This window comes from Brachycentrus maculatus, unplaced genomic scaffold, assembly GCF_059751285.1.
Source record: "Brachycentrus maculatus isolate JH-2025_06_01 unplaced genomic scaffold, ASM5975128v1 h1tg000120l, whole genome shotgun sequence".
Classification (NCBI taxonomy): domain Eukaryota; kingdom Metazoa; phylum Arthropoda; class Insecta; order Trichoptera; family Brachycentridae; genus Brachycentrus; species Brachycentrus maculatus.
In genome coordinates, this window is record NW_028280873.1 from 648,652 (window position 1) to 663,569 (window position 14,918).

The 14,918-nt window shown below is 32.7% G+C and overlaps 1 protein-coding gene across 6 annotated transcripts in view; it reads left to right on the top strand.

Annotated features, from left to right (window-relative positions):
- The window catches only part of Ypel (Yippee-like), a 190,374-nt gene extending 175,684 nt beyond the window's left edge, over positions 1 to 14,690 (top strand). For all 6 annotated transcript variants that reach the window (XM_088259793.1, XM_088259794.1, XM_088259790.1 and 3 more), the window contains 3 exons: positions 10,630 to 10,673; positions 11,721 to 11,829; positions 13,136 to 14,690. In XM_088259793.1, the coding sequence (XP_088115919.1) occupies positions 10,630 to 10,673; positions 11,721 to 11,829; positions 13,136 to 13,225 (243 nt within the window). In that variant the 3' untranslated portion in view covers positions 13,226 to 14,690. The remainder of the gene's footprint in view (positions 1 to 10,629; positions 10,674 to 11,720; positions 11,830 to 13,135) is intronic.
- Positions 14,691 to 14,918: the final 228 nt, after the last annotated feature.

Here is a 14,918-nt window from a genome sequence, read left to right on the forward strand (position 1 = left end):
GAGACTAGACATTCTTTGTGTTATACGAAACAAGAAATTTAGAATCGTATTTTTACATAAATGTACATAAAACCATGGTTCTAAATCCCTGCATTGTAAAAAAACATATAATATTTAGCCTTCCTTCAGTCACCACACACTGATGATGTCAGTAACGATGAACTCAGCTGCTGGTCAAATATAATAAACATGGAAAAAAAGCTATTTAGTAACTGTTATTTTTATATAAAATTTTGTTGTAAATTGTACAAAATGATTTTTGCCCGCGTGTTATTCGTCCATATCATTGATTATCGACACGTTAATAACAGTTTCTGCATCGTTAATCTTCTCAAGTCTAAGAATTTATACCACCATACTCTCTTTAAATGATGCAATTACATATTTGATGCACTGGTTTTGACCGAACACATTTTTTCGATCAGGCAATAACCTCGTCCGATACACAAGTCTACAATTAAGTTTTTCTACGGAATAATATTGCGATTCGACGCAGAACTTTGCAATATAAATAATTCTAAGACACTCGGTATGTAGTAATAATATATTGTATTTTTTACTTGTTTTTCCCTTCATTACAATGTAACGTGGGAAGGAGTCGGGACCATATATGGGAGAGTGCAATGTTCTCATGATTCTAACAGGTTACTTAACTAGAAAACGGGACCACTACACGGAAATACATACATCACAGCATACATACATACATCATACAGCACGAAACGTAGTTCCAGCTCGCTAATCCGAACGTAAATCGTACAGTGGTTAGTTCGGATTATGAATCGGTCGGATTACTAAATGTTTTGAGAAAAATGAGAGAAAAAAATCAATTTCGGTTTATGAATATTGTCTTTATTTTTACATTACTATTTAAGTTCTAAATGAATTTTTTTTTTTAAAATTGTTTTTGCTTAAAAAAATCAGATATTTTCTTTTGAACCAACGAACGTAATTGAGCAGTCCACTTGCAAACCACGTTACGTTAAAAAAAAAACGTTTTTTTTAGCTAATGGCGGCAATCGGTAGAAGATTAAATCTTCTACCGATTTGAGCTTTTTTGAGAGATTTAGAAAGTAAACTGTCGGTCGGCATAGCGAGTTTTGCAAGAGTATTGATTTTTCTTTTTCCATTTTATTCGTTACTCAACAAGTTTTGGCAGATTATGTTAAATATGGACGTTAATATTTTAAATTTTCTACCGATTGGCTAAAATTTGGCTTGAAAACGTATTTTTTAAAAACATAACGTGATTTGCAAGTGGACTACTCAATTGGTAAGGGGCTATCACTCATTTGTCTCAAACTTGGTTTAAAAAAAATGATTTGCGAGAGCAGATCTGTCAGGAAACCTAAATGCTTCTGTATAAGATCTAAGCATGCGTTGGGACAGCTTTCAAATTTGTCTCAAAATGATCAATTCCTCAGTATTCTGGACGACTTCTTCAGTCCAGTTAATGGCCATGTTGAAAGCTTTCATGACTTCATAAGGTGGATTTTTTTAAACTGGCATCAGCTGCTCGCCGTCATCATCGCCAAAATCGTTCGGATTACAGCGCGTTTCGGATTGCGGAGCGTTCGGATTAGCGAGCTGGAACCGTATTACTTATTACACGATGATATAACGTAAAATGACTCGTATCGCACTTTGCGCAACCTTAAATTAAAAGGGTTCTTCCGAATTGCGAAAAGATGGAGAATATGCCGTAATAGCCAGGCATTACGTACAATAATGTTCAAACGTAATAATATATCCTCCATACCATCGCAAAGGTCAACCCGACTGTGCCTCGGTGTCTAATTATTTAGTATTTTTTTAAGTCGTAAAAATAAGCCGTCTTATAATTTTCTCATTTATATCCGCCGTCGCAGGTACAGAACACAAAACTAACGTGTAATATTTTCCAACCCTTGCTCATAAAAGTTAAATAAGCCGGACTTTCTAAGCTGCTTAGCTTCGGACGGCTTTTTTTGTATTGTTCGTACGCATATTCGCACATTCGTATGTCTGCCGTTTTTATAGGGTGTTTTTTTAAAGGTATATAAATGAAAATTCCCGCAATAAATTGATAGTGGCACCCGCCGTGTGGTACATTGCGCCATCTTGTTGAAACCACAGCTCTGTCACATCAATGCTATTCAACTGAGGTATTAAGAAGTCTGTAATCATGGTTTTGTAGCGCTCTCCATTGACCCTAACATTCTGGCCGGCATCGTCTAGCATCTTTAAAAAAATATGGGCCAATGATTCCACCTGCCCATAAAGCGCACCAAACAATGACTTTTAATGGATGTAAGAGCGTCTCGACAAGAGCTTCTGGGTTTTGTCCACTCCAAATTCGGTAATTCTGTATGTTGACAATAGCCATTTAACCAAAAATGTACCTCATCGGTGAACAAAATTTTGCGTTGAAAAAGAAGATCAAGCTGAATATTGTTTTTGACCCATTCACCAAACCTACAACTCGCATAATGATCATTCAGTCTATTCATAGTGAAATGGCAATGTGACTACAAATCAACTGTCAAATTGACAGTCTGTAGAAACAATGTTGTCAGTTTAAACACCAAACCTCTAAAAAAACACCCTTTATTAAGTAACAGCTAGAAATACCTGTGAATTTATGGTACGACGTTAAAAGTAAACACCCCTCCCTTTTGCTGTTTTTCTTTGGTAAGGACACTTTTTCTCATTCTGTAATATCACTCTCATATTTTGTTTTACTTCACAATCCATGCCATGACACGACCAAAAATGGATTCCATAAAGTTTAAAAAAAAATTGTAATATCAATAAAATAATTTTATTATTTTTATAACGTAGTAGAAACATGACATGATCGAGTATTTCAAATAGTTGAAAGTGGACACAGGTAAGATGTTGGAATAATCGGCGTGTACGTATGAGATGTATGAATGTGGAAGAGGCGAGGATTTTTGCAAAGACAGATTGGTATGGCGTTCTATTCGCTCTGCCTATCCCTACTGCAGGGAAGCGGCGTGATGGTTAGTTAGTTAGAACGTACGAAATTTATGTGAGAAGTTACATACTTACAGCAAATTGCATTAGTTTTTTGATTAACATAAATACAATAGTATTTTTTTTTTTGACCATTCAATTTTTTATTCAATTATCTCACGGTATGATATAGGAACACACCATTTTTATAGGTATGATATAGGAACACACGTTTTTTTTGGCTTACTAAATTTAAATTTATAATTGACATACGAGTATAATATACGAATTAGTTCAATAAAAGTAATGTATTGTAGATACAATGATCTTAATTCAATTGTATTTCTTTTTTTAAATATTTTAGAACGAATGTTTGAAAATGCCATAACTATGCCATTTTCAAACGAATATTTAAAAATGCCATAACTACGCGAACCATTTGTCACAAAATTTATTTTTTTGTGTTTTTTTAACAATAATATACAACTTAGTAGACTTATTTATAGAACAATTTTATATTTTATATTTTAGTTATATACAGACCTGAATGATGGAAGTTTAACTTCTGAAACATGTAGTCTATAATAAAACTCAAGTGGTAAAAAACGAAGTGTTTTCTTTAATCATTAAAAAAATCAGTGTTTGATTTTGACATTAAATACATAAATTAAAATGCATTTCTACAAAATAAACGCCAAATCTATTGCGAAGTTAGATATCTTTTATATTCTTGTTCGGTTTCTTTTTGTTCTTCACAAAGACAACTACAAATAAGTTGTTATTTGTTTCCAATTATTGTTTATCGTATTGTATAAATGCACAATCGATTAATGCACACACATATATTCATAAACATAATACAAGTTCAATTATCCATAATAAAATTATGCAAATTCTCACATACGCGCATTTATATCAAGTGAATTATTTGAATGTCAACTTCTGAATGAGGTCTGATAGGTTACGGAGTGTAAATAATGCATGTCTGGTCATACATAATACAAAATACACACATTGGCTCTGTGAATATCATCATAGTAATATGTCGTCTTAAATTTGATTAATCTTTTGTTCCAGTTGTTAAATAAAAAGTAATAATACTGTATTTTTACTTTCAATAATATTTTTTCGGATGCTTGCTGTAAAATTCCTTAATTTAAACGATCCTTTATTTGATGTGTAGTAAATAAAGTTCTTATTAAATAAACGATGAAACATTACCAACCTATTAAAGATACTTTATATTATCTTAAGGAAAAAGTGTAATTTATTAGTGAAAATTTCAATGTGAAGGCTATCAATTGTTTTTATGTTACTACAGTCATTGACCCGGCTGATAAAAAATCCATAATAGTACAATTATTATCTATATAAAATTAATTGATTTTTGACAGTATGTATTATTTTAATACTACGTACAGACGTATACAGAGTGAAACAAAATTAATCACCATATCGGAAGATGTTATATTTTTTGGCGTTGTACGCCATTTCGAATTTGATATTTCGCTCACTCCTTTCAAGAACGTCATAAATCAAAAAACCTGATTTTTCAGGAGAACGTTTTTAAAGTTTAAAAATATAACACAATGTATTAAAAAGAAATATCAAACCACTTATTGAACTTTTTATTGTGCAGCAGATCTTTTTAGGTAAAACATGAAGGTTTTTTCTCCATTTGAAAAATATTTAGTAAATTTAAAAAAATAATTAAACAATACCTTTTCTTCAAAATGCAAAAACAACATTTTCTGCTCTGTAGCGGGTAAATATTAAGTTAAAATATGCCTCTTTTGCTGGGATATAGTACATTTTCTGGGCATTCCGAAAACATGCACAACTGAATATTGACGATTTTTGATTTATGACGTTGTTGAAAGGAGTGAGCGATTTGTGACAAGCTGCAGTATACAAACAGATTTAGGGTGGCGTAAAATTAATCATCCAATTTTGTTTTTGAATAATTTTTTACCAAAAAAAAACAATTTTGCGTGATAGAAATCTTTATTTGGATCTTTACAATTTTTCTGTTAAGTGGAAAAGATGATAGTGGCTGCCGCCAGTGTTGATACACATTTGTGCCCGTTTTATCAATCTGTTTGTATTCTGCAGTTGTCTAGTTCAGTGTTCCGCAAACTGTGTGCCGCGGCACACTGGTGTACCGTGGTGATTATTTGGTGTGCCGCGGGAAAAGGTCACTAACCGATAAACAAGCAAGAAAAATCATGGAGCTAAAAACTGTTCGGACATTAAAACTGAAAATTTCCGATACACAGCTAGCACATTTTTGGCTGCATATAAAAAATGAATATCCACAGCTTTCATAGCGTGGTATTGCCTTTTACCATTTACCACGACTTACTTGTGCACGACTACTTTGTCCGCCTCCGTGGTGTAATGTCAGCGTGTTTAGCTACCGTGGTGGAGGTCCCGGGTTCGATTCTCAGGGGGGGGTGAAAATAAATATTACTGATTTTACACTGTAATATTTATTTAATACTACCCTGGACTGGTTTCTGAACGCAAGAGTGATAATAATAATAATAAAATTGGATAACTTATATAGCGCCATTTTCGTAAAAAAATACCTCAAGGGCGCTTCACTGTGATCACCTTGCCTTTGTGTAAGTAATGATCAAGATAACACTGCGTCAATTCGATGCAGTGCCCTATGCACCATTGGTTGCGGATAAGGGTTATAAGTAAGTAAGCGCTTGTGCAAATTGAGATTTTCGACTATTCAAGAAAAGGGAACGGGCATGGACGATCAACGAAGAGATGAGAGCAGCCTTATCAACAATTGCTCCAAAATTTTATCGCCTGTGCTCTGTTAAGCAGGCTTAGATTTTGGGTAATATATGTTTTCTCATTTTATTAATTTTAATAATTAATCAATATTAAATAAACTTTGTTTTTATCTTTGGTGTACATCTTTTGTCCGCCTCCGTGGTGTAATGGTCAGCGTGTTTAGCTACCGTGTCGGAGGTCCCAGGTTCGATTCGCAGGGGGGCTGAAAATAAATATTAGGCTGAAAATAACCCAGGACTGGTTCTGAAGCGCAAGAGTGATCACTTTGCCTTCATGTAAGTAATGATCAAGAAAACACTGCGTCAATATCATATGCACCCTATGGGTGCGGATAAGGGCTATATAATAAAATAATAAAACCCTTATCCGCACCCCAATGGTGCATAGGGCACTGCGTCATATAAACGCAGTGTTATCTCGATGGTTTACACATGAAGGAAAGGTGATCAGCCCTCCGCTTCAGGTACCAGTCCAGGGTAATATTGAATAAATATGACAGTGAAAAAATCACTTATATTTATTTTACCCCCCTTGGGAATCGAACCCGGGACCTCCAGAACGGTAGCCGAGCGTGCTGACCATTACACTACGGAGGCGGACAAAAAGGGCTATAAGTTCATCTAAAATGTCTTGATTTGGCAGGCGTACCTTGAACAGAAAAAGTTTGCGTAGCACTGGTCTAGTTCACCAATGTCAAATGTGATGACGTACATCGTCATTTGCAAAAATTATAACATCTTCCAATAGGGTGATTCATTTTTTTGCCACTCTGTATTTCGCATAAGTATAACGATTTTATGTATTCTTTTTTTGGTTGTTGAATTCTCAGAATTGATGGTCTGTGGGGATCAGCATTATGGCTTATAATTTATCATCCTAAACCATATTGAATAATGTATCTGCAAATCGAATTTTGCGGAAAATGCTTAACGATAATTTGATAAGGCATCAAGTCGATATTTTCCGTCTAATATATTAACAATATTAGTTGATAATTCACTTTAATATTTTCTCTTTATTTCAATACTATGTAATACAGTACATACATATTGCCTGTCGTATAAATGTGTTTTATTTATTTGTTTAATCTTTTTTTTTCAACTCATCAATCAATATTTTTTTAAATGTAAAACTGTTAACATATAAACATTAAAAATAACATAAAAAACGTGTCATATTAAATATATACATATTAACCAACTAACTAACCATCACGCCGCTTTCCGCAGGGGTAGGCAGAGAGAATAGAACGCCATTCCAATCTATCTTTGCAAACATTCTTTGAAAAAATCCAAAAAATAAATAAAAACACAATAAATAATATTAATAAAAATAAATTATATCACCCACAAACATCAACAATAAATGATAAGTGTATGTCCCTTTCCACGCACAAGAGCGTAGTCTCTTTATTGGAGATAACAGCGTAATTAATTTTAACCCTTACTGGTCCGATGTCGAATCTCATTCGACATCGATTTTTTGCTCTTAGGTCTCATGTCGGATGTTATTCGACATTTTTTTCATCATTAGTATTATTTATTTAAATTCCAAGTTTACATTTTTGTCACTCGTATCTATTACAACAGTATGTGGAGCAGAGGACAAAATATTTTTTTTCCAATTGGAATGTAACTGTCTACCTAGATTTTTTTTTAATTTTGCGGGACCGGAAAGGATAAGATTGTAACGTAGAAATGTCTAGAATGTTTTTTTTTTTAACTCTTGCAACTATATTAAATAAATAAATAAACAAACATATCTCCCATCTACAATGAACGTTAATGGATATCACATGTTATAAATTGAGGAGGTACTTTGAAGACAGCAAGAGCAGGCTACAAACAATATGGCGAGCGTCAAGTCAATCATTATTATAAGCTATCGAGCAAGGTCACTTTAAAATGTTCGGACTCTGCAGCCGATTAAATCCGCTAGCGTTCAGAGCGTCTGCCGAAATCTGTGCTTAAGATTTTTAATTACGATCCAACAATGGGGGATTAGTGATACTTAAGAGAAACGGGTTAATTGTTTAGGTTCATATTAATTGTACGGCCTGCTCTTGTTACTAGCTTTAACTCTAGATAACTAAACTATATTTGTAGATACAATGCCATTTGTTGATCGCACAATATTGACATATCGCTCACTCCTTTTAACAACGTCATATTTCAAAAAACTTGATTTTTCAGGAGATCGTTTTTAAAGTTTAAAAATATAATGAAATGTATTAAAAATAAATATCAAGCCACTTATTTAACTTTTTACTGTGCAACAGATCTTTTTAGGTAAAACCTGAATGTTTTTTCTCCATTTTAAAAAAATTAAGTATATTTTAAAAAAAAATAAAACCTTTTCTTAAAAATGCAAAAACAACACTTTCTGCCCTGTAGCGGGTAAATATTAAGTTAAAAATTAGCCGCTTTTACTGGGATATAGTACATTTTCAAGGCATTCCGAAAACATGCACAACTGAAAATTGACGATTTTTGATATACTTATGACGTTGTTGAAAGGAGTGAGCGATATGTATTAGCTGTGCTGAATATTGATTTATTATTAAATGTCTCTTACATTCATTCCTAATAAGCCAAACTTAAGTGCCATGTAATCGATTCCTATTTTTAATAAATACTTTTAAGTTTCACGTTTTTAATTGAATGTTTAGTTATTAAAAGTTTAGGGGGAATTCTCAAAATTCAATTCCAGAAGTGGACGACCACGCAAGAGATTGTCGTACCTTCGCGCGCGATTGAAAAAATAATATGCGTATACATATTATATTATATTTATATATATTATATTTATATATTATATTTATTATATATTGGAATTTGACTTTTTTAGAAAATACGTACAATTTTTTTTTACATAGTTTTACAATATAAAAATACAATTTATGTTAATAAAAAAATAAAAACTCCCTAAGTCGAGAAACCCAGATTTGTGAACAAGTCTCAAGAGACTCAAAATATTGTTCGTAATGCTTATGAGCCATAATGCATAATCCAATTCCGGTTTCCACGGTGATGCATAGTACTTAAACGTCAAGGCGCTGCTTTCTTGCTAAATTGTAAGATTTCTTGTTTAAAAATGTTGATACGATGTTTATATTGCAGTATTTACTTGCAACGCAGTTCCTTTTAAATTATTTTCGACTATTGACTAGGTTATCGCGTTTCGATCAACAATGCTATCGGCGGATTTTCTCTTCCTGTGCGAAATAATGACTTCAATCGTTTTTTAAATTGCCTAATCTTTGTGCATTTGCAAACGATCAATATTTTTTTGTGATAATGGTTTTTATTGTTATTTGTATTTCGATATATTCTCATTTATCTGAGTATAATTTAGAACAAAATATCAATAACTTTGATATCGAATTTTATAGACTATTTTTTAAATGGTAAACTGTCGGCAATGACAATACAAAAATATAAAAAAAAATAATAATAAAAATTCTCTCGCATACCGAATACCGAACCTGTATGTGGAATAAAATATGTAAAAACTGTGCTATTTGTTTTGGTGTTATGAGCCCAGGCTTGTAAGTAATTTTTAGTGTTTTTAGACGCGGAGTGCGGCGTACGCGCCAGGCGCGTTCGTGTAATATTTACCCCAGATGCGAATACGCCCTAGGCGTGTATGGCTGAATATGAGTAAAATGGCTTAAAAGAAAAATGGCTGCCTGGGTCCATCTCAATTTATCATCTTTGTAGACTGTTGGGGTGAGCTCTCCTCATCCTCAGGTTGTAGGTGCTTCTATTCTTGACAACGTCACCTAGGCCATGCCTTCGAATCATGTTATCTTTTTTAGCATCTATGAATTCTTATTTTTTTGCTACAGTGTTTTGTTTTAAATCCATAGATATTACCATAAAGTGTCTGCCGGATCAATTCATGAAATTATTATAGTTTAGTTTACGCAATTGACATGAAATAAATGAGATAAATATGTATTCACTGCGTGATATGTATTTTTTCATAATATTTACAATTGAAAAAAATATATACCATATACCGCTCACTCCTTTCAAGAACGTCATAAATCAAAAATCGTCAATTTTCAGTTCTGCATGTTTTCGGAATGCCCAGAAAATCTACTATATCCCAGCAAAAGTGGCATATTTTAAACTTAATATATTTACCCGCTACAGGACAGAAAGTGTTGTTTTTGCATTTTTAAGAAAATGTATTGTTTAATTATTTTTTAAAATATACTAAATATTTTTCAAATAGAGAAAAAACCTACAGGTTTTACCTAAAAAGATCTGTGACACAGTAAAAAGTTTAATAAGTGGCTTGATATTTATTTTTAATACATTGTATAATATTTTTAAACTTTAAAAACGTTCTCCTGAAAAATCAAGTTTTTTGATTTATGACGTTCTTGAAAAGAGTGAGCGATAAGTATTGAATGCGTGATATGTATTTTTTCATTATATTTACAATTTGAAAATATATATATATCATATACGTAATGTTGTATTCTCATATAAATATATTTTATTATGTTTTATTCATAATTACAAATATACGTTAAAAAACATAAGAAACCTAAAATAGTTGTGTATTGTGCAGATTATGCTATAATATGACTCTTCTGTAATTTGAATGGAATTGAACTTCAGGCAATTATTTTACTTAACCGAAAATATAGAATACTCGTTTTGACGATATTACAAAACAAAACAGGTTATTTATATTTTTGTCAACGCCATGCTTACTTATGTGCATACATGCATATTCATATATTCATGCGCTCACATTCAAATGTTTCTTATTTTAAGTTCTCGTAAAATGGTGCATGATAGTTTTACAAATGTTAGTTTTTTATCTTACAATGTTTTTTTTCTTTTGTTACAGTCATTCCAAGGTAGCCAAGGAAGGGCTTACTTATTTAATTCTGTGTAAGTATTATTATTACTTAGGATACTTCAGTAGCTTGATCAAATCACTGTTGATCGAGATGTTTATCTTATATTTTGAGAGGTTGTGGTGATCAAATTTATCCAGCAGTGGTTATAAATAATAGTTATGAATGGGTTTAATAATAAATCAATGGTTATAAATAGTAATTATAAAGGTTCTGTTATACTGACGATATTTGTGGTTATAAATTTTAAATTTAAAACCACAAACGTCTAACGTTTGTTTAAAATTTCATTGTTCCTCATTTCCTTTGTATTCTCAGCAGCCACGATTATTTAATGGTAACTGTAAATGTCACAGGTTAAAAAAACACTCTACTATCTCAAGAAAAACACGTTTAACTTTCATCAAAACAATCTGTACACCTTCTAGACTGATACGATCCAAGAAATAGTTCCTAATAAATTCACTATGGCATGAAAAATCAGAGACTAGATGGACACGTATTAATACAGGAGAGGCCACCTGATACTGATGATAATTTTTTTTTACTTATATGTGAGCGTACCATAAAGTGTTAAAATTGTATAATACTTTTCTGCTATATATTTAAAACAAAATATTTTTGTCTGACTTATAATGGAGATTTAGCCTAGTCAGTCAGATAACATAATAAATTTTTTAAAAATATCTTCCTCTTTTGTGTCAATCCTGTGGATTGGTCTGCAGCAACAAATGACGCCTCCTTTGCCACATTAATCTATTTTGCGACACCCTCTTCAGCTCCTCATACGTCGAACAGCCCAAGTCCTGGTATAAGTCGCAAAGATATTCGCGGTGTGAGCGTCCTCTGGCGTTTGTTCCTTCTGTTGTTCCCTTTATTATCAGGTGCAGGAAACTCCTTTCTCAACACGCTTTGTCAATCCATTTGGCGCGTCTCTTCGAGATAGTCTCGAGTAGGTGTCTTCTTTCTTTGATTATTTGTATTCAATAAATATATAACTGGACAAATTGCATGTGTTACATACAGAATTATTATGTAAATTGTTTGTATGAAAATGTAATAAATACATGTATGATTACAGAGTAAATGTCGGATGCGGTCCGGCGGAAGAAAGAGTTCTGTTGACCGGCCTACATGCTGTCGCGGACATCTACTGCGAGAGCTGCAAGACCATGCTTGGCTGGAAATATGTAATTATTCATTATCTTGATTAAACCAATTACGCTGTTATTATAATATATACAACGAATATGAATATATTACAAAATGTGCAAAATCAAAAAGTGATTGTATTTATACCTTCAAACAATACAAAATTACTGTACAATGGAATATTGTGGATGGATATTAAAGTTGAAAAACTAACTAGTAAACAGTATAGGAATCCTCTAGACACGACTATGCTACCCGCTTTACCCACAACGAAGGGTTGACAATCCCAAGAGAAAACAGTAAATGTGGAAGTAGAACACTTTGATACATAGTTTCTTCTATTTTTAATTTGTTGCCGGCAAAAGTAAGAGGGCAAACCGCAATATGGACCAAAGGCAAAATAAAGGAATGGGTTAGAGATCAGGTCATATATTAAGAATTGTACAAATTTAATATTTTTCTCTCTCTTCTTATTTGTAGGTAAATGTTATAATCTTACTGTCATTTTACAAATTAATATAGATAAAAATAATAAACATGTTAAAGAAAAGAACTCCTCTGACAAACCATATCAGGCTTGATAGGTTCTGCAAAAAAATAGAGACCTTAAAATATTACATATTATTATTTTTACGCAAATAAAATGGTAAAAATTAAACATCAGAAATGTTACTTAACTACTTAACAGTCTAATTTTGATGATAAAATTTGCTAGTGCAAGAAATCATCACCAACAAGTCGAAACAAGACTGCCCAAACACTTCTCGGGTTAGTAAATAAAAACAAATACATAAATATATTTAGCTCAGGCAAATCAATTCAGATATGTCGGAATACAATTTTCCCAAGTAACACTTGGGCTCATTATTACACTTCTTTCTTCTTTCTTGAGTCACACTCGGGATGACTTGGAAACTGATTAATAAATAAAAATTAATCTCGCTTATTTGTGTCCGCCTCCGTAGTGTAATGGTCAGCATGCTCGTCTACCGTTCTGGAGGTCCCGGGTTCGATTCCCAGGGGGGTTTAATAAATATAAGTGATTTTTTCACTCTAATATTTATTTAATATTACACTGGACTGGTACCTGAAGTGGAGGGCTGATCACCTTTCCTTCATGTGTAATCGATCGAGATAACACTTCGTTTATATGAAGCAGTGCCCTATGCACCATTGGGGTGCGGTAAGGGATTTATTATTATTATTATTATTATTTGTGTGAGATAAAGAAAAAATAAACAAATCTGTAAAATTGCTAAAATTGAAACATTCCAGTTTTTGTATTATTTATAAAATATGTGTTCATAATTTACCTGAAACTTACCAGAAATTCATCATTTACAGGAGCACGCATTTGAATCCAGCCAAAAGTACAAAGAGGGAAAATTCATTATCGAGCTTGCACACATGGTCAAGGAGAATGGATGGGACTGAGTGTCAGGAAGCGCGCGGCGGGAAGGGGCACGAGAGGCCCTGGCTGCGCCCCACCCACTGCGCCTGGGCCTTGCGGTACAGCTGACCGAAAGGGCCTTTCTACCTCTTCGCATATCAGTCCCGCATTCGCTAACCCAGAGCTACACCGGCCCTTGCGTCGTTCCCCCAACTGACTTACAGTGCAACTGCGATGCAATATTACTCGCAAATTGTCCACGGTCACTCGGATGTGACTGAGTTGTTTCATTTTCGGATATTGTTTGACGTTATCATCGCGAGTGCTCCTATAATAACTATGGTATTTCAAAAGTGCAATTAATTCTTAAGGTTGACTGTATTTCTCGGAAAATAAAATCGACGAGAAACGTCTTTTGAACTTTGAAAACATTAGTTTAGTTAATATAATGAACTTTTATTGTGATATATTGTGATTTCTCGATGTTTGCTTAAAACTGTCGAGCGTGATGGTAAAAATGTGATTAAAAGAATGATATATGTATCGCCTCTCGGGACTTGGATTTTCTCTATTACTGCGGTACTATAATACGGTACTGTATTATTTCACTTGTTTTACGCTTATAATGGATTTAAGAGATTTTGCCAAAAGTTGTTGATTTTCATCGTATCTGAAGGGAGGAATCTTTACGACTACAAAATTGCACGCGATTGATTGGAAAAGCGATGACACTGATTCAATATGCTTCTGCGATGATGTACAAATGTGCGGTAGAGATGGAACATAATATTTACCAAAAGTCTGACAAATCTTGGGCACTCGAGACTTAGATTATTTTTACTACATTACGTGTGGATTGTTGGAATCTCCTAATCGCAGAGCTGATTTGTTAACCATACAAAGATTTTTTTACAAATTCTTAGTTTAAAGGAAAACATGGCTATTGTATTTCATCTATAAGAGAGACCTTGGTGTACATTGATACATTTGTTATTGCGATTATTTACATTTAAAGCGGCACCGATGTACGTTATCACCACCAAATTCTCAAATATTCTTCGGATCCATTTTAATCAAAATGTGTCATTATTATTAATGTGGTAGTGGTAGCTGTTTAAATATTCTTAACTTTAACGTGACATCACAATTTTGAATTTTTTCTCCATTCTATCAATCTAACAAGCCTACATTTTATGTTGTAGATCTATATTCGTTTGAAGAAATTAATTTCACACGCTGTAGTGCCATGAATACATAATTTCGTATTGTATTTTTTTAAAACTTGAAATGAGCTCATTTTCCTATGCCAAAATACTTTAGTATGTTAATTATCGTTATTCTTTAAATACTTAAACAGTAATCGCAACATTTTACGTAGTAAACATATAATAATATTTATTATAAAGGATATGCATTTTTGACATCATGGAAAGTAATAATCATAATACAATACATATTTCCAATTATGTTGATTTATTTTGTGTTTTCTAGAAAAATAAAAATTAAAAATTATTCTTACATATACAGTACCGGAGTTTGAAGTATTTTTCGACATAACATGCAATATTTAAATGATTTTCGTTCTCCGATTTCAACAATAATTATTTGTAACTGGGTTAGGACCAATTTGTGTGATAGCTGTGTGAAAGAGATTACTATGTATATTTATAAATGCGGAGAATGGATTTAAATGGAATATTTATGTGATGGGATAGTTTTATATTTCTTAATATTCAT